The sequence below is a fragment of the Tenrec ecaudatus genome, chromosome 15 (assembly GCF_050624435.1).
Source record: "Tenrec ecaudatus isolate mTenEca1 chromosome 15, mTenEca1.hap1, whole genome shotgun sequence".
Lineage (NCBI taxonomy): Eukaryota > Metazoa > Chordata > Mammalia > Afrosoricida > Tenrecidae > Tenrec > Tenrec ecaudatus.
Genome location: NC_134544.1, coordinates 63,837,493 through 63,865,205, shown reverse-complemented (window position 1 = coordinate 63,865,205; position 27,713 = coordinate 63,837,493). Strand labels below are relative to the sequence as shown.

General features: G+C 41.7%; 1 protein-coding gene across 4 annotated transcripts in view; it reads right to left on the bottom strand.

Annotated features, from left to right (window-relative positions):
* Positions 1-4,383: 4,383 nt before the first annotated feature.
* ARHGAP28 (Rho GTPase activating protein 28) overlaps positions 4,384-27,713 on the bottom strand; it is a 203,138-nt gene continuing 179,808 nt past the window's right edge. For 3 of the 4 annotated variants that reach the window (XM_075533170.1, XM_075533167.1, XM_075533169.1), the window contains 7 exons: positions 27,492-27,574; positions 24,189-24,386; positions 23,777-23,890; positions 21,746-21,802; positions 20,141-20,265; positions 10,977-11,041; positions 4,386-8,475 (listed from right to left, as the gene is read on the bottom strand). In XM_075533170.1, the coding sequence (XP_075389285.1) occupies positions 8,381-8,475; positions 10,977-11,041; positions 20,141-20,265; positions 21,746-21,802; positions 23,777-23,890; positions 24,189-24,386; positions 27,492-27,574 (737 nt within the window). In that variant the 3' untranslated portion in view covers positions 4,386-8,380. Of the gene's footprint in view, positions 8,476-10,976; positions 11,042-20,140; positions 20,266-21,745; positions 21,803-23,776; positions 23,891-24,188; positions 24,387-27,491; positions 27,575-27,713 lie in introns of all 4 variants that reach the window. The other variant, XM_075533168.1, reaches the window with a different exon arrangement.

The following is a 27,713-nucleotide window of genomic DNA, read 5'->3' as shown; positions in this document are numbered from 1 at the left end:
CCCATAGCAGCAACCAGTGCTCTATTTCCCCAACATGGTTTGATTTTGCCACCCTGCATTTTATATAAGTGGAGTTGTACAGTATGTACCCCTGTGAGCCTGGCTTCCTCTGCTCAGCATGTTTCTGAGATTCATTCATGCTTTTATGGCTGTTAGTTTATTCCTTGTTATTGATATCATGTTCTATTAAATGAACATATCAAACCAAACTCACTGCCATCGAGATGTTGACTCCCAGTGCCCCTTTGTGGGCTTTTGAGACTTGCTCCTGCAGAGCTGCTGGTGGTTTTGAACTGCCGACCACGCGGATTGAAGCCCCACTCCACCACCATAGTTCATTTGACTTATTCTCCTGTTGATGGACACATGTAATGTTCCCAGTGTGGGGCATTATTTTACTAAGCTACTATGAACATCTTTATGCAAATGTTTTTGTTGGCATTCCGTGGAGATACTTAGAATTGTAGGTCATGGGTTAGTTGAGAAGGACTGGGAAATAAGGAAATCAAGGAAGTAAAGGGCCAGAAAAGAGTGGAAGATCTGTAAGACGATGGACACAACGGGCTCACATAGAGCCATTGCGATCATGGCGCAAGCTGGGTGGGCAGCGTTTGTGCTGTTGCAGACAGACGGGGGCTACGAGTCGGAAGCGAGTGGACGGCAAGTAACGACAGGTTAATTGATTGACTCGTTTGATAAACTATGGGACCCTTTTCAAGAGTGAATGCACCATTTTAACATCTTTCAACAATATCGAAGAGTTCTGTTTCTTCCCCACTTGAAAGGGTCTTTTTTTCATTTTAGCCATTCTGGTGGGCACGTTAGTTGTATCTCATGTGATTCTAATGTACATTTCCTTAAGGACTCACGGTGTTGAGCCTTTTTAAAATGTGTCAACCGGTCATTTCTATATCCTCTTTTGTGGCACCTGTTCCTTTGTCCATGTTTAAAAGTTACGTTGATTTTATTTTTGAGTGATAGGGCTTCTTCATGGTATCCATCATTTGTCAAATTTATGCTTTACTTTTTTTGTTTACACATACATTTTTTTTTCTCATTTCTGGATGCTGGGAGTCTGGGACCGGTGCCAGCTGAGCTGTCTTCTTCTGAGGCTCTGAGGGAAAATGTGTGCCATGCCTCTCTCCTGGCTTCTGGAAGCTCCAGGTGTTCTCAGACTAGCAGCTGCATTGTCAATTCCAGCTCGTCTTCTGTGGCCCCGTGTTTCCTCTCACTTCCAAGTCGCCACTCACAGTGGAATTGGACCAATCATATTGGAATTGGACCAATCACAAGTTTCAAAAAGTTTGTGAGAAAAATGAGATTGAAAAATAACATTTTTATGAAAATATGAGAACATTTTTCTATGAATATTTTCATTGTGAAAGAGACAAGTTTGCAGAGTGTATTATCAGTTTGACCTTCAACAATTCATCACATTTTGGGTCAGTCCATCGCTTGTCATCCCATCAATGCACCATGACTTCTCCGTTTCCTTTGTCCTCTGAACGTTAGCTTTGGGTAAATTATTTGCTCTTAAATGGTTGATTGATTATCCTATCACAGGAATGAATTCGATTCCAGACCTCAAGGGCAAGGATCACAGTATGAGGAAGCCCACAAGTCTCCAACCAGCCAGTAAGTTTGGTCTCTTTAATTATTTTGAAATTTGTTCCTCATTTTCCCCACTGTAACCAGGGCCTTCAAATGTGAACCTCCAGAGAAGCTGGCAGCGGTCACAGGAACCATCCAGTCCTGGATCAAGATTATGGAGATTGATGTTGGCTTGATCCATTATTTTATTAGATTATTTTTCATATGCATTTCAATTTTTATTTTACAAATATTTTTCTCCAATTATAGCTTCATTTATTTATTCTTAGTGTCTGGATAATTAACAGGTTAAAGTTTTGATAAAGTCTAAATTATCCCACTTTTTATGTGATAAGTGTTTCTTTCTGTACCTCAAAAATCTTTTCCTATCTCCAAGTCACAAAAATATTCCCCTTATTTTCATTTTTGTGGATACTTTTCTATGACAATAATGTACTTGGTGACCCTTACTCATCATCATTCTGCAGCTTTCTAAGTCTGAGATCACATTCTATGTCCTCCGATTTAGGTCTATTTCAATGAGATTATGTTAAGCAGTTAGATTTAGGGATGAGGGTTGTCCCTCCCATGTCTTCAAGGGCCCCCAAAGAGGAGGTATGGCAAATATTAGATGCCTATGAAGACCCCAAACTGAGCATGCTCATACTCAAGCCCCCAATCAGGTGGGAGGCAAACCTGGGTGGTCCAAACTAGGCCCAGGCTCATGACATCAGTCAGGTGGGCTCAACCTAGCTAATAGGGTCAACCAGTACCTTCAACCACGCCTTCCCCCTGCCAGGGGGTGGGCTAGAATAAAGGCAGGTAGCAAGCTTGGGACTCTCTTATACCCTCTCTTACCCTGCCCCTGGTGAGTGGTAGGTCAGAGGGTGGGGCCCGATCTGGGCCTGCAGCCCCCTCACTCCCTGGCCTCCATGCCCTCTAGCCTCTTGCTCCCTTGACCCCGTGGTCCCCGGGATTCTCCTACCCCTAGTTCACTTGTGGATGCTCTTTTCCAAGAGGTTGCTCGTGCCCAGCTGTGAACCCCTTTGGGTCTGTAAAACCTGAAAGTGATCCTGTCCTTCACAAAAACGCATGTGGATTACAAAATGGGTTTCAGTGTAAATTCTTTCATCATGTGTCAAGCCAAGAATGGAGAAACCTAACAATTACCTTGGATATTTTAGATCCTTGGGATTTTCACATAAATGTTTTAATTATTTTGTTAATGCCTACCAAAAAGCCCTGCTAGGATTATGACTGAGAAGCAATTCATTTATAAATCTCTTTGGGTGGAACTGACATCTTGCCAATATTGCCTTCTAATACTAGTAATGTGGTCTATCTATATATCTATTTAAATATGTTTTACTTTCGGTCAGATTTTTTTGGTAATTGTCAGCAACTGTTGCAAAAAAGTTCCTTTTTCAAAATGTTCCTGGAAAAATGGAATTTTTCCATGCATTTTTGAAACTCCCTCAAGCGTGTTATGCATGTTTCATCAAATAATTCATAGCAATTTGATTTGTGATGCTATGATAAATGGAATTTAAACATTTTTCTGTTTACTGTACAATATAAAAATACATTTTTGGAACAATAACCTTGTATGCCATGATATTGCTGAATTATTAGTTCTAATAAAGATCCCTTAGACCTTTACAGATTACATCATTTGCAGATGGACAGATTTGCTTCTTCCTTTCTAGTATTTCTGCCTTTAATCTCTTTCTTGCCTTTGGCACAGGCTATGCAATGGAATGTTGAATGGAAGGGGTGAAAGCCGGTGTGAAGGGAAAGTCATTTACAGTCTTGCATTAGCTGTGATCTTAGAGGCAGGGCCTGGTATCAGATTGAAGAAAATCTTGTCTATTCCTAGTCTTATGATAGTTTTTATATTATTTCTAAAATCATGAATGAGCACACTTATTTCATTAGATGTGTTTTCTCTACCTAGTGAGAGCCTGGCCTGCAATAGCACCAAATCAAACAGTTAAAGGGTAGGGTTTGCCTATCCAACCTATCCTGTACCCACAGCCATATACCATTACCACAGCCAAATCAAGTCTGCACAGCTGGCTAGGAAGTTACAGATGGTTCAAACAGGTCTCACTTTAAGCCTCCCACTCTTTACCGCAGCCCCAAGGGCCGTGTTATAGATTGAACTGTGTGCCACCCTTCAGCCACCTAACACCACCCCCCCTAATATGTGCGGGCAGTCCTAACCCCAATACCTGTGGATCTGATCTTGTTTGGACTGGAACTCTTTTTTATGTTGATGAGGCCATCATGGTGTAGGCTTGCTCTTTTTTATATTGCTGTTTGAGTGAAAGTTGACAGAGCAAATCCGTCCCCCACTCACTAATAAGGCACACTCATTTTGCTTGGTGACATGGTTGCAAGACCCTAAATCTAACGGCATGCATTCCGTTTGTTCTCTGGGTCCCGTTTCCATCTCTCCTTCTTTCCGGCCCCTTTTTTGCCTTCTGAGCTTTGTTTTGGGAGATTTAAGCCTCTCCCCTTTGAGATAGAAACAGCAGCTTACAAAGAAGGAAGCACATAGAGGAGGAGATTCATGAAAGTCGCCAAAAAGCGAGGCACTTAAAATGAAAAGAAACCGGCTCCTTCCACAAGGGCTGACCGGGAGAGATTTCCTTGGCTGGGACCTGCAATCAGCCTTCTGTGAGAAAATCAATTTGTTACAGAAGCAATACAAAAGCTAAGACAGGCTCTGAGAGGAGTTGAACAAAAGAATTCTCTGGGCAAACTTTTTAGTATAGCTCCCCCCTCGCCCTTTATTTTCATGGATGAAATGCAGTGTACAAAAGAAAAAAATGCAACATACACATTCTAGTTAACAATGAAAATTGATAAGACAAAAGAACCCATAAACCTCTGAGATGGGAGAGACCATGTTAGGTGGCTTAGCATTGGGACTTGGGCATCCATTATCACATGCTCAGAGGTTCAAGGTCCCGGCCAGGAAGGGGTGCTACACCTAGGTGGGCATTGCACCTGATTGGCCCATCTGGGCCAGGTGACTTCAATTCAGCCAGTGGGGTCGACCAGGGTCATCAACCATGCCTCCCTGAGGAGGAATTGAAAAGGGCAGAGGTTTTGCTCTGGAGCTCTCTGCCCTAGCGACTGCTACACAAGGCAACCCGGATGTGGTCACAGAGCGTCCAGGGAGCAGTCCCCCAACCATGGCAGGACTGTGTGCCTTGTGTTCCATTGACTGTGGAACCTGAAACTGCTTCTAACTTTCATAAAACTCACTTGGATCACAAACCAGGCTTTGGTGTGAATTCTTTCTGTGAGAAGCCAAGGACCGAGGTATATCTTTCCTACGAAAGAGATGTAACAAACATACATATATTGGTTTATATATATATGACTTTTCAATCAAAGTACTCAAGATTTTTAAAAAACAGTGGAAAAAATGCCTGGATAAAAAGAAGCTATCTTTAAATTGCAGGGTGTGGTGTGTTTGGGGAAAACTGAAAATGCTTGAAACATTTTCAACCATTCTGTATTATTTTTATTATGTCACATATTTATGGAAAAGGAATTTTTAAAAGCTTGTTATAAAATAAAAATTACACAATCATTTTTTTTTCAGGTAAGTAATACATTTGTGAAAAACAGTTTAAATGTGCTTGAAAGAAAGAAGAGACAGTTTTATCTCATGTTAGTCTTCAGTCAAATACAAGATCTGGAAAGTAGTTGAGAAATGCCTGAAGGAAAATATGAATATTAGTTATTCCACTTGAGAACCTGTATCTGCGCATTGCTATTGTTTAAAGACACAAGACAATGACACAACTCAACACTCATCGCCATCAACTTGGTTCTGACCGTGACATTCTCTCAGAGCCGGTAAGGTCACACTTACAAAGTCTTTTTAGGTTTAAAGCTTCTGATAAGAATATTTCATATCATTACATGTCTATTATTAGATGTACATTGAGAGCTAACTGAAATGACTTAAATAATAAGACTCACCAACGGTTTGTAACAAAAACGGTTAAAGCCAGTTCTCTTTTTCCCCAAGAAAGGCAAGTGAGGTAGTTTGTACTGTATAGACATTGCAAAGAAAAAATGAGCATTCCAGTTTATTCAAAGACCATTGAGTCTCAGAATACTGTCCCCGCAGGAGCTGTTTAATAAAGAGGTCCCCCCCCCTTTTTTTGGCAAAATGGAAGGACAAATAAGCCCATTTGAGGATCTGTTTCCCCTGAATAAGTCCTTCTTCTAGTACTTTTCTGCATGTTTTTCTAGCTCAGATCAAAGTGCTTAGGGTGGATTGGGGTAAGAAGCTATTAAGAAGATAATCCAGAAACTCAGTAGGATTCATCTTTTGTTTCCAAACCCAGTACTAGGTGTGTCGCTTGGTGACGGAACTATGTTAAAACGACTCTCAAAAAAAAAAAAAGACTCTCTCATGACACAACGACAGTTCTTTCCATGGTGAGATGAAAGGTGTTTATAATTTTCGTACGGGTTTAATTACTCTGTAAGAACAAACTTAGTTACAAAACAAAACAAAAAGCCTACTTTCTGACCATTCAAATATTAGTGTGTCTTTCTCCTAAAAATTCTATCCAATCAGCTAACTTGTGACTAAGGATAAATGTCATATCCAATGATCTTGGCATTGACACAGGGCCCTCCATATTTTATTGATATTTGAAAACTGCAATACATTTTTGAATAAACTAGGGTGACTCTTTTAAAGTTATTGATCCATCTAATTTTTTTGACATCTAAAAGCACACGAAAGAAATTACGAACAAGTTGTATGTTCAGGGCTACCTGTGAGCTATTTATTTAAAATTTAGGGCAAGTTGGAACCAATCCTTTACCTTTAGAATGTTTGCGTTGGTTCTAATGTGTTTTCAGTCAAATGAAATAAAAATAACTTTTATATAAACAACAGAATTCAGTATCCTCAAGAGAGGAAATGAAATGAGGATATTTAGTCACGGTTTTCATATGAAGCTATTCGAATACTTAGTTTCATGTGTGAACATAAATTACTGCCATCTTATTTCGTGGGACATAACAATTACATAAAGCAATAGACCTACTACAGTTGTGGGTAAGTGTACTTATTTAAATAGCAAATGCAAAGATTTTTTTTCAGGCTCTAAATTTAGGACTTAAATTCATATGCCATGACACTTACACTTAGCCAAATGTGGAAAACTGGTGAAATGTGAAAATAGATGTAAACGCAAGGAATTTTACTAATGGCTTTTCAAGCAAAGGGAATCAAACTCTCCAATCCAGAAATCAAAATAGTGGCTCTTGGAGTTTTCTCTGAAAATATGAAAAAATTCTAGTTGTCAGAAATGCAATTACCTCCTTTGTGAATGTAAGTTAATGTTTTGTGTAGACAGAAAAGTATACAGCATGCGTCAGCTTTCTTCTACTTATAGGCTTAAGTCTGATCATATACTGTATCAAGCTCAGCTGAGTAGATAAAGTAAAACGTTCCCTGCATTTGTCTGAACATTTTTGTCAACTTTTTGAATTGCAGGATAAAAGGAGAGAGGAAAAGAGTCATTTGGGCCTTAATTTCTCTCAAACTGATATAAATTCATAAAAATCTCAACCTATGATCTCCAATGTACAGAACATCCCTGGAACAAACGAGAGTTTTGTAACCAGTTAGCCAACTTTGGGGCTATCTATCTGTGCCGCCTGAATACGAGCACATTTTAGATTTCCTCCAAATTATATTACAGGGGACGGGACTGTGTGACTTTGCCAGTTGCAGATCTGGAAAATGACTCCACAGAAGCTTGACAGGTTCCAGGTTAGCCAACCTTTGCCTGCTGAAAGCTGGATGCTGATGTACAGTGGTTGGGCAGGTCTGTGATTACAAAACACCAGCAGGATCTACTCTGACTGCAAATGAAACCGGGGGATAGCTCCACTTCTCAGCACTCTGCATCAAGCAGTATGGTCTCTTTAAATTGTAGCTACAACGGGGAAGAGTCAAGAGCTGTGACATGTAGCGAATGACATGTGTTCAGAATGAACCCGTGCCTGGTTCCGAACGAGGAGAACATGGCGTCTGTGTCCATGACTGAGACGAAGTGGGAAAACAGGAGGTTATCTTATGCCAAACTCTGTCTCTCTATGGGGACAGGTGTTATAAATTAATAAGCTCTAGAAATATTGATTTCCATAGTCAATGACAGAAATATCCATTTGCACCAGAATGCTGACAGTCAAAATACAGCATGATTTACACTCAACAATACAGCTTGTTTATTTCCCTAAACTCCAATTCGGGAGTGAGTCAGAGCATAATTATTGTATGCTTAACTTTAGAAATGGAATTTTCTTTGGAAATTTTGCTGAGTGGAAATGATGGATATTGTGGGTATTCTTGCTCAAAGAGGTCAATGTATTTAGGTAAGCATAAAAAAGGGTTCCATTCAGCCTCTTGTGGTTGGTAGCATTTGCTACATAAATAAGTGTTATCTCCAGGAATAAGATCAAGTTCACTCCTTCTGTGAGATCCAAATAACACAGGGTGCAAGTTCCACATTCTAGATTGGCCTTCATTCTGTACGCGCCACATCCTGTTTCCCTTGCTTTGTCAATGAACCAACATAAGGGAACTTCAGAGCAAATGGGTTCTAGCTTCTCCTCTAAAGTTCAAGTTGAGGATACCAGGAAACACCACGACATGGGGTCCAGAACCATCAAAAGGATTATAGAAACGATCCTGTTGAAACCAATCTTTCTTCCACTACAATGTAGTGTCTATCGTGTCTGTACTTTAAAAACTTGACTGGGGTTTAATCACCCACTCAGCATGAGGGTTTACATGATATACATCCAATATATACGCATCTGGATCCAAGCAATGCTGCCCTAAAAGAAAAAAGGAAAACAATCAGAGTATTTGTCTCAAGAGCACACACTGTTCCATCTCTATTGAAAGGTTCAAATATTCCAGTTTTCTCTGCCAAAAGGAAGTAGGTACGTTTCAGTTTCTTAGCAAACCCCTTACATTTTCTTTCTTTTAAAGTTTGTGAACTATTGTCAACTGACTCTCACGTGGAAGTGCTGGCAAAGAATATTGAAAGTCCTATGGACGACCCAAAGAACAAACAAATCTGTCCTGGAAGAAGCAGGACCAGAGTGCTCCGCAGAAGGGAGAGGGCGAGAGTATACCTCATGTACTTTGGGCATGTGATCCACAGAGACCAGACCTTGGAACATGACGTCACGCTTGATAAAATAGACGGGGAGTGGAGAAGGGGAAGACCCTCGACGGGAGGGACTGACGCTATTGCTTCCCCCAGGGGCTCAAACAGCACCCTGGTGAGGTTGATGTGGGAGCAGGCACGTCATTGTGTTGTACACAGGGTCACTTGGGGTTCAAACGGCCTCAGCAACACCTGCCAGCAACAGCTCATTTCAGTGAACAGAAACACATGTCAACAACTTGGCTTGTGTATAAATGGATTGCTTTGAGAATAACAGGTGTTAGCTGACGCTTTTACATATAGAAATTTGTCCAGGGATAGAGAAGAGTCAACCAGGCTCATGTTAGGAATGTTTATTTCCCTTCTTTACTATGGATGGAGTACTCATAGGCAAGAGATCTAGAAAGGATAAGGAAGAAATTATTCCATGTGGCAAGTATAGAATTTGATGATCTTTATGTACAGCAAGTGTGACATGCATATTAACATCCCATTCAAAGTTCCCAACACTTGCTTGCTTGATAGATTTATCATCTACTTATTGAGAGTTAATATATACTAGGGACTCTTCTCGTGGGAGCGTACATTCTAAAAGTGGCCAAAAGTAATAGGAAATTAATATAAGTAAGATGGTGATAGGAACATTAGAGAAAACAAATCAGAGAAGGCACATAGGCAGTATGGGTATAGGGCTTAAATTCAAGGACCGTGGTCCAGCAAGACTTGATTGAGCAAACGTTATCTAGTGCACTCTGTGAGAGGTCAGCTTGACAGACTGCCTAGTTCTTCCAGGTTGTGCAAGTTTTCTACCTTTGCAGAACGAAATCTTACAACTTTTCCATTACTAGTGGGACCTATTGTAGTTTTCATCCTCTGACAGGCTTCTGCCTTGCCCAGGTTTCAGTTCTCACAGGCATTACTGTTGGCGAAGACAGAGGTGAGAGCAGAGAAGTCAGAATGCTTGAGTGGAGGGTATTCAGGGCTGGGGGTGGTAGGCAGAGAGAAGAGCCAATGCCAAGGCTCTAAACCCAAAGTGTGCCTGGTGACAGGATTGGAGCTGGTGTCCAGGATGGGGTGGGGGGAGTCTGGGACTTAATCTCGAGCAGCATTCCAAAGGCAGAGAGATTTGAAACCACGAGATCAGGTGAGCTCATCAAGAACGTGGAGCGAGGAGCATTCTGAAGTCGGTGCTGGACAGCTCCCCAGTGTTAAGGGATCCCTAGGATGAGAAGTGCCTGACAAAGATATTCAGCAAAGGCCACCAGGGAAGTGGAAAGCATGCTTTTAAAAGAAGGAAAATATCAACCCAGTCACTCAAGGAGCACAACTGAAAAGGAAAGAACGGATTTTACAAGCTCAGAGTGCTCGGGGGACCTTGACAAGAGCGTGATTAAAGTGGAGTGGTGGAGGGGAAGCCGGCCTAAAGTAGATCAAGAGGCTATTGGAGGACGACACAGGAGTAGAACTTGACCTTTGTGCTGTAGAGTGTATCAGAGGAATGCGACAGGTGTGAAGAATGCCACGACTGAGCTTTGTAACTGAGAGAAGCTTATTTGTAATTAAGAATTTTGTAAATGAAAGAAAGCTTTTATGCAGCTAGAAATGATTCCTTTGAGAAGGCGGCACTGATCCCTTTGGAAGGGCTGGCCCTGAAAGGGAGGGAAACCAGTTCTTCTACATTAGGGGTAGGACAGGCAGAGTCTGGGATGTAAGTACACTCTTTCTTACTTTTTGCCAAGGCTCAGTTCCCAAAAGCAGGTTGTTATGCAAAAACTGGGGTTATAAGAAAGTGGAGGACAACCACAACAGATCACACAATGGAGGATGATTACATGTTGCGTGATTCACAAATTACATCATTGTCTCACTGTCAAACAGCCAAGCAACATGACCTAGTCAAGCTGACACACAATCGGTGTCACTCTCACCCAGCACCCTAGCATTCACTGCTGCCAAGTAGTATGCTGGTGATATGCATTCGCATCGTCAATGCTGTACACTGGGCAATGAGCTCCATCTGCCCAAGGGCGACTGTGGACATCTTTGGAGTCCGTCCTCTTGCCTCCCCGCACCATCCCACACCAGGGAAATGGGAAGATTGATCTGTAACTTCAAAAAAAAGCACTAGAGATTTAGAAGTAACATTTATTAAAGAATGCTTACCTATATTTCCTCCAATTTCATATAACCTTTGGTTTTGGATCTTAATGCACTCAGATGAACCATGACTAAAAGAAAGCAAATGAAACCTTTTAAGATCTGTGGTAAATCTGTGGATTAAATATTAAAGCAACAACAACAAATTATTGTGCTGGGACTAAAGTCAACCCCATGAATCTTTACCATCACGGACAGTTGTGATCGTTTGTTGTCCACCTGTTCGAACAGGACCGAAGCTTGGGTTCCGAGAGGACTGGACTATTTCAAAGCCAAGGTGGTGCACCATGGTCTCCCCAGAGACAGAGTCCACTCTAGGCACCGCCGTCAGTGCTGGTTTTGAGGAATAATTGTTGATGACACAACAAGGCTGGCCCAGGGGCAGCTGGATGTTTGACAGTGTGTTGTCACTGGTCCCAGTGCTCTCAGCTGAAAGCAGCCAGGTTTCCTTTCTGTTTATTTGCAAACAATAGAGTGGAAGTCCCTCGTACAGCTGTCATATTCTTAACCTGGCCTAATGCTTTGCAAACGTTGAAGGGTGACTTTACTGGTTGTTTTGCCCTATAATGAGAACAAGTCAGAGAACATAATTGTCTTATGTAATCCCCGCCACCCCAACTAGAATGCAGCAGTAGGAGATTCTGAAAGACCAATGCTGACCTCCACCCTGGTTCAGGATCACACAGGTTGTCCTCAGCTCTCTATTATGCAAAGGAAAGGGGTGCCCACCCCCCTGTAAGGAGCGCCGGTGGCACAGGGCAGTAAGCTCTGACAACCTTCCACCAGGCCTGCGGTCCAGCCAGCAGCCACGCGGGGGGAGAAAGTTCAGGCTGCCTGCTCCCACAGAGATGTACAGCCTTGGCGACCAAATCTAGGGTTGCCGTGAGTGGGAACTGGCTCTGTAGCAGTGGAGAGTGCCCCCACTGTTTTAAATGACATCTTTCTATTTTGAGATAAATTGTAGTTAAAACAAACTGCTCAGAAAGAAACTGTATATGTTAACTCTATTTCTCTAATAGCAATACCTGGCCACTCCAGCGCATCATCAGACAAAGATACTGGCTTTGATTTTGTCAAGCTGCAGAACACCTTCTTCGTGTTTCTCTTTTACGGCCACATCCACCTCCCTTTGGCTACCCAGTTCTACCACTATTCCACATACATTATCTTAACGATGCCCTCTAAAGAGAAATATGCGACATGAAACCTTAACGCATTGCTTGGTTTTTATCCACTCAGTATATTTCCTTTGAGATCCATCTGAGTTGCTGCATGTATTACTAGTTCTTCCCTGAGTATTACTCCCCCCAAACCAAACCAACTACAGCATCCCTACACGACGGGATACAGCCCCTCTGTGGGCTTCCGGTATTGCAACTCTTTATGGAGTAGAAAGCCCGTCTGTCTCCCTTGGAGTCACTCTCGGTTTCAAACTGCTGACCTCACAGTTAGCAGCCCCGTGTGTACTCACTAGGTCACCAGAGGTTCAGGATATGGATACACTGCAGTATAGCCACTCCCTGTTTAATATCATCTGGGTTTTGGTTGGATATAAAGTTGCACTAAACAGTTATAATGAAGGTGTTCATGTGAACATAATCTTCAGTTTTTTCAGATAAATGCCCAGGAGTGCAACTGCTGAGTAACATGATAGTTCATGTTTGGTTTTATAGGGAACTGATGAATTTTGCATTGCCATCACCAGCATATGGGTGATTTAATTTCTATTCACCTTTGCCAGCATTTAATGCTGTCACTAATTTTTAGTCAGTGTAGTGATACCTCATTGCGGTTCTACGGCACATTTCCCTACTTGCTAATAATGTGGAATATCTTTTCACCTGCTTATTTTCGTGTGCAGACAGTTTTGGGAAAATGCCTTCATAACTATCGCTTCCTTCATTCTTTCCCCTAATAATTAGAGATCCTGGTCCCTTGTCAAATCTGTAAATATGTTATCTCCACCTGGGGCTTTCATAGGGACCCTTTTCCATTTTGACAAGGTCTAATTTCTTGGTTTTTAACTCTTGTTGCTCCTGCTTTTGATATCATATCCAGGGATCCGTTGCCTAAATATAACCGCCCACTCGGCCTTTTTAAAGGGTTTTATGATTTTTGCTCTTGGCTATGGGTTGGGCTGCGAACTGCAGTCAGCTGCTGGAAATCACCAATCACTCTATGGGAGAAAAACGCGGCTCTGGACTCCCATGAAGCGTGTGGTAGTTAACACAATTTCATGTCAACTTGATAAATAAAGGATGGAGTCTAGTCTGTCAATCAGGTCACAGCCTGACAATGCTTCTGTGTGGGTGTAGCCTTCTCATGAGGATTCTGGGAACTTCCTCTTTTTCTCCTGGGAATCGGGACCCACTCTCTCTGCTTCACGTTTGTGTTGACAAGCCACATGGAGCCACGCTGATGAGAGTCAGAGCCCTGCAGATGCGTGCACTGCCATGGGACCCACTGGACTTCCCACCCACTGGCCTGTGACTTCATTCCATGTGCTGCGTGAGTCTGAAGAGGAATTCGTGGCTAATGTTGGACTTACGGGCTAATATAGAATTTATGGATTTGATCTGGACTGGGCTGTTTTATCAATGCATAATTACTTCTTGATATAAAGTTCTCTCTCACACATCTATAGGAGTGTCTCTGAATTTGCTTCTGTAGTCAACCTGGTCTAACATAAGAGTTACAGTTTTAGAAACTCACAAAGGTAGTCCTGCCCTGTTCTATAGGCTTGCTCTGAGTTGGCATTAACTCAAAGGCTGTGAGTTGAGTTTCACTTAAGTCACTGATCCATTTTAAATTAATCTCAGTTTAAGGTGTGAAGTACTCCATTCTTTGCATGTGAAGAATCAGTTGTCCTGGCAATATGTGTTGAACAAATTACTCTTCCTGCAGAAAATAAATTTGGTGTTATTAAAAATCGCTTGGTGTTATGGGTTCCTTTCTGGAATCTTCATTATAACCTACCAGTCTCTATGTCTCCCTGTATACTGGTAGCACACTGTCTTGTAATTCATTTTGAAAGTGGGAAATGTAGTCCCACTTCCTGTATTCCCCTTTCCCAAGATTGCTTGGCCATTTGGAACCCTTTTCAATCATCTTTCCATTTCTGCAAAAACAAAGCTGTTGAAATTTTCAAAGAAATTCCATTGTTTGAAATTTCTACCATAGACTACTTATATAACATCCTTATTTTAACAAGTCTTCTATTGCATAAACGCAAATGTTGTCCCACTTATTTTAATAATACTCTACTTGCTATTACAATTTTCTAGTTCACAATGGAAAAATCCTTGACCTACTTGTTAAAGTATGTAAATTCCTAGGTATTTTATTCTTTTAGAAATTGATGTAAGAGGGATGGTTTCCCTAATTTCATTTCCAGATAGTTTGTTGCTGGTCTGTAGAAATGTGACTGGTAGTTCTGAAAGCCGGTCTCGTGTCCTCCAACATGACTGAAATCATTTATTAGCTCTAGTAGCTTTCTTGTGGATTCTTTGGGATCTTCTCTATATAGAATTATTTCATAATTTTGTCACATAATTTTACTTCTTTCCCAGTGCCTTTTATTTCTTTTTCTTTGCTCTGACGAGGAGTTGCAGTGCAATCCCGAATATCAGTGGTGAAAGGGAATATTCTTGTCTTGTTCCTGAACTCAGAGGAAAGCTTTCAGTTTCACCAATGTCAATAAAGTTTGCTGCGGGGTTTTCATCAGTGCCCTTCGCCATGCTGAGGAATCCCTTTCTTTCCCCATTTGCGGAGTATTCCTTACCTCTGTTTGAAAGGGCACTGGATTTTGTTGAGAGCTGTTTTTTTAGATGAAAATGTGTTCTTCCTCCAGTCTATTATATTGATTTAGTTTATAAATTTGATTTTCTTATGTGATGCACATTTTGTGTCAATTTTTGTATAAGGTGTGTGGTTTACCTTTAGTGTCTGTTTTCTTTTGTCTATCATGTCCAATTGCTACAGCACCATTTGTTGAAAAGGCGCTTTATTCCATTCAATTGCTTTTGAACTTTTGTCCAAAAAACAAAAGCAAAAAAAAACCCAAAAAAGAAATGAGATGAAAAATTGCTGGTAGTCTACTGGTCAATGATTGCTGCCTAGAAAACATACTGGGGGTCACTATGCATCGCAATCGATACGGCAGCTCCTAACCACAAGGGCGACAAGGTGCAGTGTCATTTCATCACTTCCGTACCAGGGTGCAAACGGTCAACATGCCTTGGTATTAACTTGGATGACCTGGCTGACTTTGTGTTGGTCAGACTTTTTAACTGCAAACTCAGGTTCCCTCGCCCCGTTCATTTCCGTACTGCAATCTCTGAAAGGCAGTCACTGCACACGGGCCAGTTTTAAGGTTGGGACTGTTCTCCCTTTTCATATGGTCTATTGTATTTACTCCATTTCTTTGTGATGGTCCAGACCTTCTTCTGTTATCATTTCCATCTGTTTACAGAGTTTCCTTGAACCACTGCCTATAAGGATATTTGCTAGCAAGAACGTGTCTTCCTTTTCTATCATTTAAAAATGACTTTATTTCCCTAGCATTCATGTAGAATATGTGTGCTGGTCATAGAATTTGCAGTTGATAACTTCCAATATTAAAAAAGAAAAAGTTATTCTATTTCTTTCTGCCCTCTGTGGTTTCAGATGAGAAAGTCCACTGTCAGGGGAATTCGTTTTATTTTTGAGGAGTAGGTTGGTTAACTTTCTCTGGAGGGGCCTTGAAATTGACCTTTATTTTCCTAAGTTTAACACAGCCTTTTATTTCTTTATACTTTTTCTTTCTTTTGTATATGAGAGAGCTTTAATTAAAGGGTAAGTGCACATCAAGAAACCATCCCAAACCAGTGCTGCCCAAGCCCACAAGTCTAACATTAGCCCATATGTTCAACACCAATCCACAAAGTCCTCCTCCATCTCACAAAACACACAGAATGACAGACTACAAGGAATGCCGAGTCAGTGAATGTGTAAGCATCTCAGCGCTAGCAGGGGTCTCTACACAGTTGCTCCAGCACCCAGGGCTGCATCAGGGTAGGTCTATGCGGCTTCTCCTCAGGGATGTCTTGCAGGAAATGAGCCTTGCCAGCTAAAGTAGGGAACTGCTAAGGCAGCTGCACCCTGGTCCGACCATCAGAAAGCAAGAGACCAGAGAAATCAAAAGGTGAGTCTCACTGAGCCATTTATCCCTCCGCCCTTCAATTAACCCTACATGTGTTTATCGGCCTGGCCGATATGCTTTTTCTTTTATTCCTCTATACATTTGTAAAATCACATTATTTACTGCTCTTTATTATTGAGACATTTTTGTCATTTACAAATTGATGTCTCTGGCCCTGGTTTCCAGTCTTTTTGCTTTGCTTTTGAGAGATTTTTATTTGCATTGGTTTTGGTCGGATGCTGTACCGTATCTTAATCAGAAGTTGCTGTTTGACGCTGTTGGCTCTCTCTCTAAACCAACCCAAACCCAACAGCCAAACCCAACCAAACCAACACAAATCCACTGTCACCAAGTCAATTCTGACTCCTAGGAATCCTGTATAGGGTTTCCAAGACTGTACATCTACTTATTGGGAGCTCTTACAGATACCGTAACAACCCATAATTCAATTAGATCAAGCATACTTCTACAATTGCTGCCACCATCAGTTTCAAAGCATTTTCTTTCTTCTTGAACTCTTTGATATCAGCTCCCCTTTATCCCCTCCCTCCCCAACCCTACTCCAAGGAACCCTTATTATATCATACAATATATTATTAGTATTTTTGCCATATCTCACACCATCTAATGCATCCATTCATCTACAATTCTGTTATTGGTGTCCCTCAAGTGGGGCTCTACAGTCATTTCTTTCAGTTCATTAAGCAGACATCCTCATCTCTCTTTGATGGAATGTTTGGTGGGTTTGAACCATCAACCTTGTGATTAGCAGTAGAATGCCTAATCCACCTCTTTTACTATTTCTTGTAAGGCTGATTTGATTTTTATAAATTTCCTTACTTTCTGTTGATTTAAAAATGTCATAATTTCACCATCATATAGAGAGACAATTTTTCTAGCTATACAATTCTTTGTTAGTAATTTTTTCTGTCATTGTTTTACATGGTATTCCATTGTCCTTTTGCCCACATAATTTCTGCTGAGTAATCAGATTTAGTCTTGCTAGTTTGGTTTCCTTTTAGGTCACTTGTCATTTTTTTTGTGAGCTACTCTGAGTTCTTTGCCATTTTGTTGAGTTTAATTATAATACACTTTTAAAAATATACATCATTTTATGGGCGACTCTTATAAGAATCTGCACATCAATTGTATCAAGCACATTTGAACAAATGTTGCCATCACTTAAAAAATATTTTCTTTCTACTTGAGCCCTTGGTATCAGTTCCTTTTTTTCCTGTCCCTCCCCCACCTTCCCACCCTCATGACCCCTTGATAACTTATCAATTATTATTATTTTCATATCTTACACCATCTGCTGTCTCCCTTCACCCATGTTTCTGTTGTCCATCCTCCTTGGGGGGGTGTGTGGCTATATGTCAATCACTGTGATCGGTTCCCCCCTTCCTCACCTCACCACTCCCTTCCCCTCATGGTATCCCTACTCCCTATTTCTGAGGGGTTTGTCTGTCTTGGATTCCGTGTGTCAAGAGTTCTTATCTGTACCAGTGTATATGCTCTGGTTCAGCAAGATTTGTAAGGTACAATTGGGGTCATGAAAGTGGGGGTTGGGGGGAGCATTAAAGAATTAGAGGAATGTTGTGTTTCATTGGTGCTATACTGCACTCTGGCAGGTTTGTACCTATAACAAGTCTTGGTGTCTTTCTTTTGGCATCTAATCTGGGGTTCATTGAGTCTTTGCTAGGTAGTATCTATCTTTCATGATATTAGAGAAGCTATCTGCTAGCAAATTTTTTAATAATTCTGTGTTTGCCTTTTCTTGTTCTGATTGTGATAATGTGTACACCTTCGCTCTTGATAGTGTTCCAAATAATTATTAGGCTTTCTTAATCTTATTTTAGGATTTTCCCTCAAATAGATGATTTTTGCCAAGTTATTTGTGTTCTTTTTCTTGATCTAGTCTACCACCGATACAATTTTGCCTCTTTGACCCATTGAGTTGCCTGTTTTGGAAATCGTACGGTTATTTATTTGCAGTTTTTAAATTGCTACTTTGGTATGAGTTCTAATTGTGTGTTTATTTTGTAATTTTGTTCCTGTACTGCTTCTTTGAATTTTTCTATTGTCTTGTTTGTGTTTTCCTTGGTTTTACCTGTGTTTCTCTCAAGCTCTTTGTAAAATCTTATACATTAGATTTTCAAATTAATTATTAGGTAGTTTCATTAGAAAGTCTTCCTCCAGGAGAGTTTCTGGTTCTTTTTCGCCCTCATTTGCTGGCGCTATCTCATTCTGCTTCTTTATATGATTTGTTATTCTCCATTGTTTCCAAGACAGTGAGATATTACTATATTTATTTAATGTCTGGTTGTTACATACAGAACTTTGTGTTGTTCTGCATCGATATATCCACGTAGGTGGGACATGCATGCTACCCTGCTCACTGTCCTGGCCACACTGGGGCCTTTCTCGCCCCTCTCTGGGTGAGTGGGACAAACGTTGGTGTGTAAGCATGTGTCTCAACTGGCTGGTCTTGGAGGGCAGCTGAAGATAGAGTCGATATTACTGGTGAGGTGCTACGTCTGTTGATCCAGTCACGTGGGGGTGGGTACAGTGAATGTTCCCACTGATTACTGGATTGCGTGTTGTGTGTGCACTGCTGGTTGCTGAGTGGTCAGGGGAAGGTGGCAGGGTCACAAGTTGCCAGATGGATGGTACAGAAACTCTCATTCATAGTCCCTGGCCAGGACTGTGTGTGGTGGTTGGAATGGGCACAAGTCTCTGGTTGCAGCTTGCAAAGGGAGCGGTACAGAAGTTGGGACAGAGAAATGCTGTGTTTCCACAGGAGTGCGAGTGGGAGATGGTGTGCTGTGGTCCTTGAGTCCTCACACTGGTGGCTGAGGGAGAGGGAAGCACTGCTAACCTAGAAGCCCCCAACATGGGTGGCTCAGTGTAGGCGTAGGCACCTCTGCACTACTGGACTATCAGCCCCAAGTGCAGGTGGCCAGGAAGAAGCAGTCAGGCCTCGGGCCCCTGGGAAGCACAAGTGGTCAGGTCGAGTAGGAGGTGATGGTATGTGGGGGTCCCCAGGATGGGTGGATGGGTGGATGGGTGTATGGGCAAGTGCTGCCAGATCATGGCCCCTGGCTCAGTTGGTGGTGCAGAAGGAAGGATGGGTACCTACTCATCTCTCTAACACGGACCCTGTGCACACCCAACCTCTCGACCCCTGACCCATGGCAGGCAAATACTAACTTATCTAGTTTTCATACTTTATCATTAAAAAATGTTATCTCAATGGAGTTATGCAGTTACTAAGATTTAGCAATGGGGATTCTGCTGTTCAACATGGCTACTCCTTAATGTACTGGGAAAGCTTCTTTGTAAGGCTATTGAGCAAGGGTTTTACTGTAGACAATGAAATCATGCCTGCTCTACAAGAGACTTAAAGTGGTGCTTCTTGTTTATCAATAACCTCGTGGCAAATGTGTTTTTATTTTAAGTAAGCTTACCTCAATAAAAATGATTAGGATTTTTAGCCTTCTCATGTGATTTATCACAGATCTGTAATGATAATTTTCTTAAATATCATTCTGATCCCAAGGATCATTTTAAGAAATTTTAATCTCTATGATGTTCTCTTTACCACTAAAATCTATCTGATACAGGGATGTTGAAGCCCAATAGAGTGTGGAATAATGCTATTCCTAAAAATCTTTCACAGTATTAACTCAGCTGACACGCTCCATTTGTCATTCTAAAAAAGAACGGTGAAACTCATTGCATAAAAGAAGCCACCCAAACAAGATACCCGATGAGAATCCCACTTCAAGAAATTGCTTTAAAAACCTGTACTATAGATCATTTTATTGTTACTCTAACTTTTTCCTCTACTTCTGACACTCATTCTAACGACTTAATCCCCAAATAAGAGATTTTACGTTTTTAAAAGAACAACATTTGGAAGTACCTACAAGTTTTTTCTCTGGTAAAGATTAGCTGTCTTATGCAAACACCGCCATTGGCGTTTACTCACCTGTTCTCATATTGGAATTTTGCCAGTATGTCTTTGGCTTTGGTCTGGCTCTTGAGTTGAATGGCCATGGAAACCTTAGAGAGCAGGGGAGCATGGACCCGGATCACTCCTTCGGGCACATCAGACTGCCAGCGAGAAACACACCGGGGATCAGGGCAATGGTTGCGTTTATGGATGAATTAGAAAGCAGCGACTCTGAAACAGCCTCTCTCTGTATTTAGCAGCAAGTAGTGGCCAGACCACATTGTGTGTGTGTGTGTGTGTGTGTGTGTGTGTGTGTGTGTGTGTGTGTGTAGGGGGTAGGTGATAAAAATGCTCTAAGATGAAACAGAAGTGATTGTTACCGAATATCTTTTGTTTTGGTGGCTACCTTTGCTCAATTAGTTGTTGTTTTTTAGAATGAAGAAAGGCGAATGCTTAACCTGGTCCTGCAGAGTGTGCTTATGGTGACACAAAGCAGAGGACCTGGGCCCTCATCGCTCGAGTCTCCGTGGAGCATGCAAAGAGCATCGGCTTGCCACCAGGCTGGCTGTGACCCTCGGAGACTGGACCTGATTCAGAGTGTAACTGTGAGCCAAAGGGCTGGTAATGGCTGATTAACTTGGGGGGAAGTAGACTGTCAGGTTTGTTTTCCGATAGGTGGACCCTGGCTGCCGACGTTTGGTTTGCACCCAAGCATACAAACAATTTACACCACCTGGGGACTGCTGGTCAAAGAATAACCCAAAGCCACACCACATCCACCGCCACCAAGTGCACTGTGACAAACAGCCACCTTCTGCGGGGTTTCCGAGACTGTGTGCGGTGTCTTTATAGGGAGACAGCCTCATGGGTCTCCCCCGAAGTGCTCCAGACATGTCAGCCTTGCGGTGAGCAGCCTAATGCTTAACCCACAGCCCCTCTAGAGCTCCTTATTCAAGGAATAGCGTCAGCTAATTAATCGAAACATGTGCTTCGTCAGGACACACTGAAAAACTCATTTGTTTCATAATTGGAATGATTTTACAATTAGTTTGTTCTTTGGAAACTGGGAAGAAATGAATTTTACTTGTTTGAGGACCTGACTGTCCTCAGGTATATGTTTTAAATCTGTACACTTTTAAAAAGGATGGCAGTGTCCACAGAGAGAAGACTGATGAGTTAGTTGACTTATTGAACACCCTGGTAAACATATTTTAAAATGGAATCAATACTTACAGGGCTTTATTAACATTACTAGCAAGAATCAAAGAGGGATGAGAATTCTGGACATGGGATGGGGATACAGTGAACCTGGCAAATTGAAGCCAAATGTGCACTACTAAAATAGTCTTTTGGTCATCTTACATGGCTCCCCTTCCAGGTGTTCCGCAGCCTCTGCAAGATAAAGCCCAGACTCCTGACCTATGACTTTAATGCCCACGGTTCCTCCCATAACCTCTGGATCATTCCCTTATGTACAAACTGCCCAACGACATCATTCTAAATGGTTAGTTAGTCGATCTCTTTCTTGTGCTGATTAATAAATGTCAAGTTTGATCAAAACGGTACATGTAAATTTGACGTAAGCAAGGAATAGCACATAGGGAGTTTATCGGGAGAAAAGGAAATGCATTGTTTTCTTACCACTCTTCTTGAAGAAGGTGATTTCTGCAGCATTTTCGAAGTCTTGGGGCTTGTGTACTAAGTCAACAACAACAAAAAGAAACAAAAGAAGAGAAGGAAAAAGAAATGAAGGTAGGACATGGATTCATGTTTGCTTTTCTGTGCATAGGCTAGCTCAGAAAGTCTACTGACCTACATGTGCCTGTGCAGGTGCACCTCATCATTAATGATATCATTTATCTCCAAAAGGCAAGTCACAGCCGGCCAGCTATTAGTTTACAGTCCTTTGCGCCTTTTGAGTTTTGTAACCTGTTAAAGAACTGGCTATTTCTATTGAAATTAAGAATTTTCAAAAGCATTATAAGGACTTGAATAGTCATTTCTCAAAGAGGATGTACAAGTAGCCAATAAGTACACGAGAAGATGCCCCATGTCTCACTTATTAACACGATTGCACACGCACCAGGAGTGACTATTCCTAGACGAACCCAAACCAAGTGTCCCTGTGGCTGTGGAGCACCTGGAACGCTCGCCCAGTGTCGGGCCGAATGTAAAAGGGTTCAGACGCTCTGAGAAAGAGCTGCCAATGTCTTGAAAGCTGAACATAGACAACGTATGATGTAGCAATTCTGATCCTAGGTTTGCTTGCCCAGAAGAGTTGAAAACAGGTCTACTCAGACACTTACATTCATTGAAGCATTATTCACAATGCCCCAAAGTGGGAACCACCCAAGTAAGTATCCAACAACAGATGCATGTGGTATGGAAGTACAATGGACCATTGTTTGGTCATAAAGAAGACTGAAGTTCTGAGATACACTATGAACTTTACAATGATGAGACTTAAAAACATGATCCTAAGTGAAATAGTTCAGAAGCAAAGGGACTAATTATATTCTATAATTCTGTTAATAGGACTAATAGTTGGTAGGAGCTGGGAAGCGGGGAGAATGAGAAGTGAGCAATTAATATTTTGGGGGGTTTCTTTTCTGGGGTGGTAATTAATATACAACATTGTGCTTTTTAAATCCATGGAACTGTGGACTTTAAAATGGATTTAAAATTGAGTTTTATGTCTTGTGATTTTTATTTAAATGTATATATATTTAAAATTACAAATAAAAGTGTTAGTTCTACTAGATTTGAAGCGATTTTGCCAATAATTAACAGGGAATACTGTTGTTCATCCTAATTGTGATACATCAACTAGTAACACTTCCCACTTCAAATGTCTTGTCATTTACTATTCTGTCTTCCTGAATGAACAAGAATTTCTCCTCTTTTCTCCTTTCAAAATACTATCCACCCTTCATGATGTAGTGCAAATGCTACTTTCTCCACGACATCTTCCCCAGTTTGTGCTCCTGAAGCACATCTTCCCCGCTCCCAGCTCAGGTTGGCTCTCCTGCTCCTGCACTGACTGTGGTTGCTGAGTGTGTGCATGCTTGTTGCATGTATTTCCTCCCCCACCTGCTATCAGATCTGTTCAGCCTAAAGCGAATTTCATGTATCTCTGTGTCAAGGTCTAATGCAATGTCTGACTCTCATAATCATTCTTCAAATGAAATTAAAGCAATAAAGATACTTTTTGAGACTTGTTTCTCAAAAACAATGATGCTAAAGCAAAACATCTTTGGAATCCAAAACTTACACGAAATAGCCCGCTGGACCGTTAGATGTTCTTTTATTAACCAATTACTCTTGAAATCTCTTCCCTACTTGTTAATACACTGGAGACTATGTTCTTTCTAAATGTAGTTCACCGGGACGGCAATGTCAACTTTAGCTTTTGTCAGAACCAATTCCCTAACAGAAAGCTAAATCATGTTTACCAGATAGATATTTCAAGAACTTTAACCCCAAAGTCCACAATTAAGCAAAATGCATAGACTGCTGTACAAGGCTGTGGGCACAATTTACAATTTTTGTATATACAATACTTGATTAGAACATGAAGTTTTCGTTCCCAAACTACAAGCTATTTTTTTTTTTCTGAGAGAAGAACACACTTGGGTTCCAGCCACTGTCTTTGCGCTTATTTCCTTGCTCTACCTCTCGTTCCATGGTCTTCCTCCTGAGCAGCTTTTTCACACACGGCAGTTGCTTCTTTAACAACATGCTGGCTTCATTCATTCTTCGTACTTGAGTGATTAAGAAAGAGGGGACCTGAAGAAGAAATAGGATTTAACTTAGAGATTCCATCTTCAGTATTTAATATCCCAATCACTCAATGTCCCGGAGTGGTCATGCCGAGCTTTATTAAGATTAGAAGGAAAAACAAACTATTAAGAGATTCTTTTTCAAAGCGAGACCGTGATCACCAGCATAAAGAACCGATGAAGGAGCGAGCTGGGATGATGGGATGATCCCCCTGACCAAGGCCGTGCCAGTTCACGGGGCCTGACCTCTGCTGGCTGTGGGGACTTGTAAGGAGAAGTAGACCAGTCACTGTACTGGTACTCACCTTCCACAAAATTTTCTGGTACTTCAGCATTAGGCGAATGATGTGGGCAGCGGTGTTCGCTAACAGTAATTCTTCATAATCAGAGTGTTTGCTTCTACTGAAGAAAAGGTTCGGTGCCATGATCGTAGAAATATTCCACATACTCATTCGGTTTTTTGATTCGTTGGCAATTACTTTATTGAAGAATGTCATGAGGGCCTACCAAGAAAGAGCATTGTGTTACATTCCCAGATATTATCCCGAAGCACCGCCGGGGGCACGTGTCCATTTCAATACCCATCAGCCTCTGCAACTGTGGAAAACGGCCAGAAGTAGGGAGGTGTTCAGTGTGTAATATTCCCCTCTAATGGCTTAAAGTGCTCATAAGAAGTAGGAAGCTTATTGTGAGTCATGTATTCAATGGCTTGCTTTAGAAGGGTCTCCATGTTTATGGAGTGGGTATACTGGCATCACCATGAGTAACAGCCTGAATTTTCATATTTTATTTTATCCTAAAAGAATTTAACCACAATTAGTATTTAACAGTAAGCCAGGAAGATAAAACACTGCAGCTGAAATAAACATAAACTGCTTGAAGAGGAAAAGCTTGATTTTTAAAAGCACCCATCATTTAAAGCATTTTACTGGAAAAGCATCCCTGGGAAGAGAAAAAAGAAACAAGAGGATTATCTCATTTCTGCGTCAACTAGGACAATTTTTAGTTTTATACTTTGGGGGTGGTATTGTGGTTTTGATGTTCCATTTTAGAATCTTTAGCTGATCAAACAGAAATACTAACTATTTTCAGCATTAGAACTGGCTAAAATGAGGTTTAAAAACAGTCTGATGAAACCAAATGCTTATCAGAGGCTCTTGAAATTCATCAACAGGATGAAATTCCAAAAGTGGATGCATTCCGACTTGAGACTACTACATTACATGTGGTGAGAAAACGGATCGCATCTCGCCGTAATGTTGATGTTAGCCGCTGCTGGCCAGGCAGCCCCGACCCATGCCCCCCGCCCCTGCCCCTACCCCATGCACATCCGAACAGAAGGCTGCCTGGTGCTGAGCCATCCTGGTGATTGGTTAAGAATCAGATTATTGTGGTCCATTGGGTTCTCCTTGGCTGATATTTGGAAGTAGATCAATCGGCTTTTTTCCCCTAGCTCGTCTAAGTTCGTCAGAAACCCATTGGGCATTAAAACATCACGGGGTGACTATTCACAGATGCATGGCAGCTGCGCACATGAGTGTTTGCTAGGAATAAAAACCCGCCTCCTACATGCAACGTGAGAATTCTTTCAACGAAGCACCACTGCTCTTTAATGACAATAGCAGTGAACTTGGATTGAGGTTTTCTTAGGAAGCAGGACTATCAGACCTTTATATGTACTGGCTTACTTGATTCTCATTCCAAATTCTGTAAGAAAGGAGCTACTATAAACTTATTTTACATATGAGGAAAATGGGACATGGAAGGGATGAGTGCGTTTGTTTAAGATGGACAAAAAAATTGAGTAGCAGAGTCAGGATTCGAATCTAACACCAGAGCTCTTGGCCTCGGCGCTACCCTGTTAGTGGTCCGCGGTTCAGGCACAATTTAGAATGGCAGGGTGCGGCGGGGAGCGTGTGCGCATGCCATCATTCCCCACGTCTCTTAAAAATCTTTTTGGAAATGAGTGCTTTGACAATCACTACATCTTCAATTACATGAAAGGGAAGGTGCCAGGTTGAGCCTGACAGCTGATAATCAGAAACATTCTTTGTCTATGTTTTGATAAAAGAAAGTTCTTTAGACAAAGCCCAAACACAAACGAATAGATTTTTAGGTTTTCAAAAAAACTACCAAATATTAGAAGCAGACAGTCCTATGCCATCGCTAACCCCCATCCTTCTGTTTGGACCAGGGGTTCGGAGCTCAGGATGACAAAAGGAACGTAGGCGGACTGGTGGGGTGGGAGGGCGACCAAGCAGAAAGAAATGATCAGGGAAGTGTGTGGCGTGCTGATGGTAATTAAAGATGGTAATAGAATTTGACATGGACTGTTCACTATGTAGGTAAAAAGGGTTCTTAGCACATTGATACGAGATCCCTAAAAACATCCATATTTTCAACCTTGTCTTTACTGATCCCCAAGTTATAGCTCTTTATTTGAAGGAAGTATCTAGAACAGGAAGCTATTAAAGACTTAAACTTACTAGTGGTCAGCAGGGTTGAAGGAGAAGGGGACAGGGGAAGTCACTGCTTAGAGGACACTGAGGTTTTATTAAAGATTATGGGAAAAATGGAAATGGATAGTGGTGGTGGGTGAACATAAACGCCACTAAACTGTACATGTTGTAAATTCTGAAATGCAAACGTTTTGTCGCATGAAGATTTATCACAAAATGCAATATCTTGAACATATGGGTTCCTTCCAACTCATTCCCATCTAAAATTAATTTGAAAAATTTCAAATATCCATTGTATGAATACTAAATTTCCTACCATCTTGTTATCATCAGAATAGCAAGAAGACACTGGTTTTTTACTGAGAAAAGGCAAACATATTCATTTGTAGAAAGAAGAAGGATACCTGTGCTCAAGGACTATGGAACGTGATTTGCCCCAATGTTCCCTCACAAGGTAATGGAATGAGGAACTGGGATGAAGACCTGCAGGATGGGATTCTATCCAAGGCTTTATGATCCACTGATGGAGGAATCACTTTTCTGAGTCCAATTTTCCTAATCTGCAAAATGACAAGTTCCTATCTGATTCTCTTTAAGTCCTGAGATGATCAATTCCTGAGATTAAATGATCATAAACTGGAAAACACAACTACTTGAGGCATTTCTTTCAAATATGTGATTTAAAGCTTTCTTCTGAAAGGCAGGAAAAGACGGGGCTTTCTACTCCCATGAAGACTGGCAGCCTCAGACGCCCGCAGGGGCAGCTGTGGCCTGTCCTGTGCGGCCACGACGAGTCAGCCTCGGCTTGATGGCAGTGACTGAGCTAAGTGGAGGAAGGCACGACTGTGCTCTGCATAATGGTCTCATTTAATTCTGCCATCATTTCACTTACTTTTTCATCTTCATTTCTCCTCCTCCTCCTCCTAACCCCTAGCTCAGTGACTGGCCCACGATAGCTACGGGGTACATCCTGATCGGCTGAACAAATAAACAGTGCATATCCCACAGAGGCTACGAGCTATAGTCCCTGTCTCTCTCAGCAGAATGGTGGGAACAGTTAAAGGCTGCAGGTCTGGCTGCTCAAGTAACTTTTCATCTCAGCCTTCTCTTGTTTCTGACAAGGGCAGAGCTAGTGACAGACACGCATACCTGGGCTGTGTCTCGGTTGGCATCCGGCAGCGCCATGACCATGAGGTGTAATGCCTGGAACTGTACTCTGATGTGAGGCCCTCCTGAAAAGAAACAGAGAAATCATCGCTCGTCTTCACGCGGCGCTGGAGCCTGACTGCGCGTCTTGGTACCAGCTGGCGGCACAGGAAGCTCGCTGGCCGTGCTCGGTGTGAAGACATGTACATCATGTCACTTTGGACG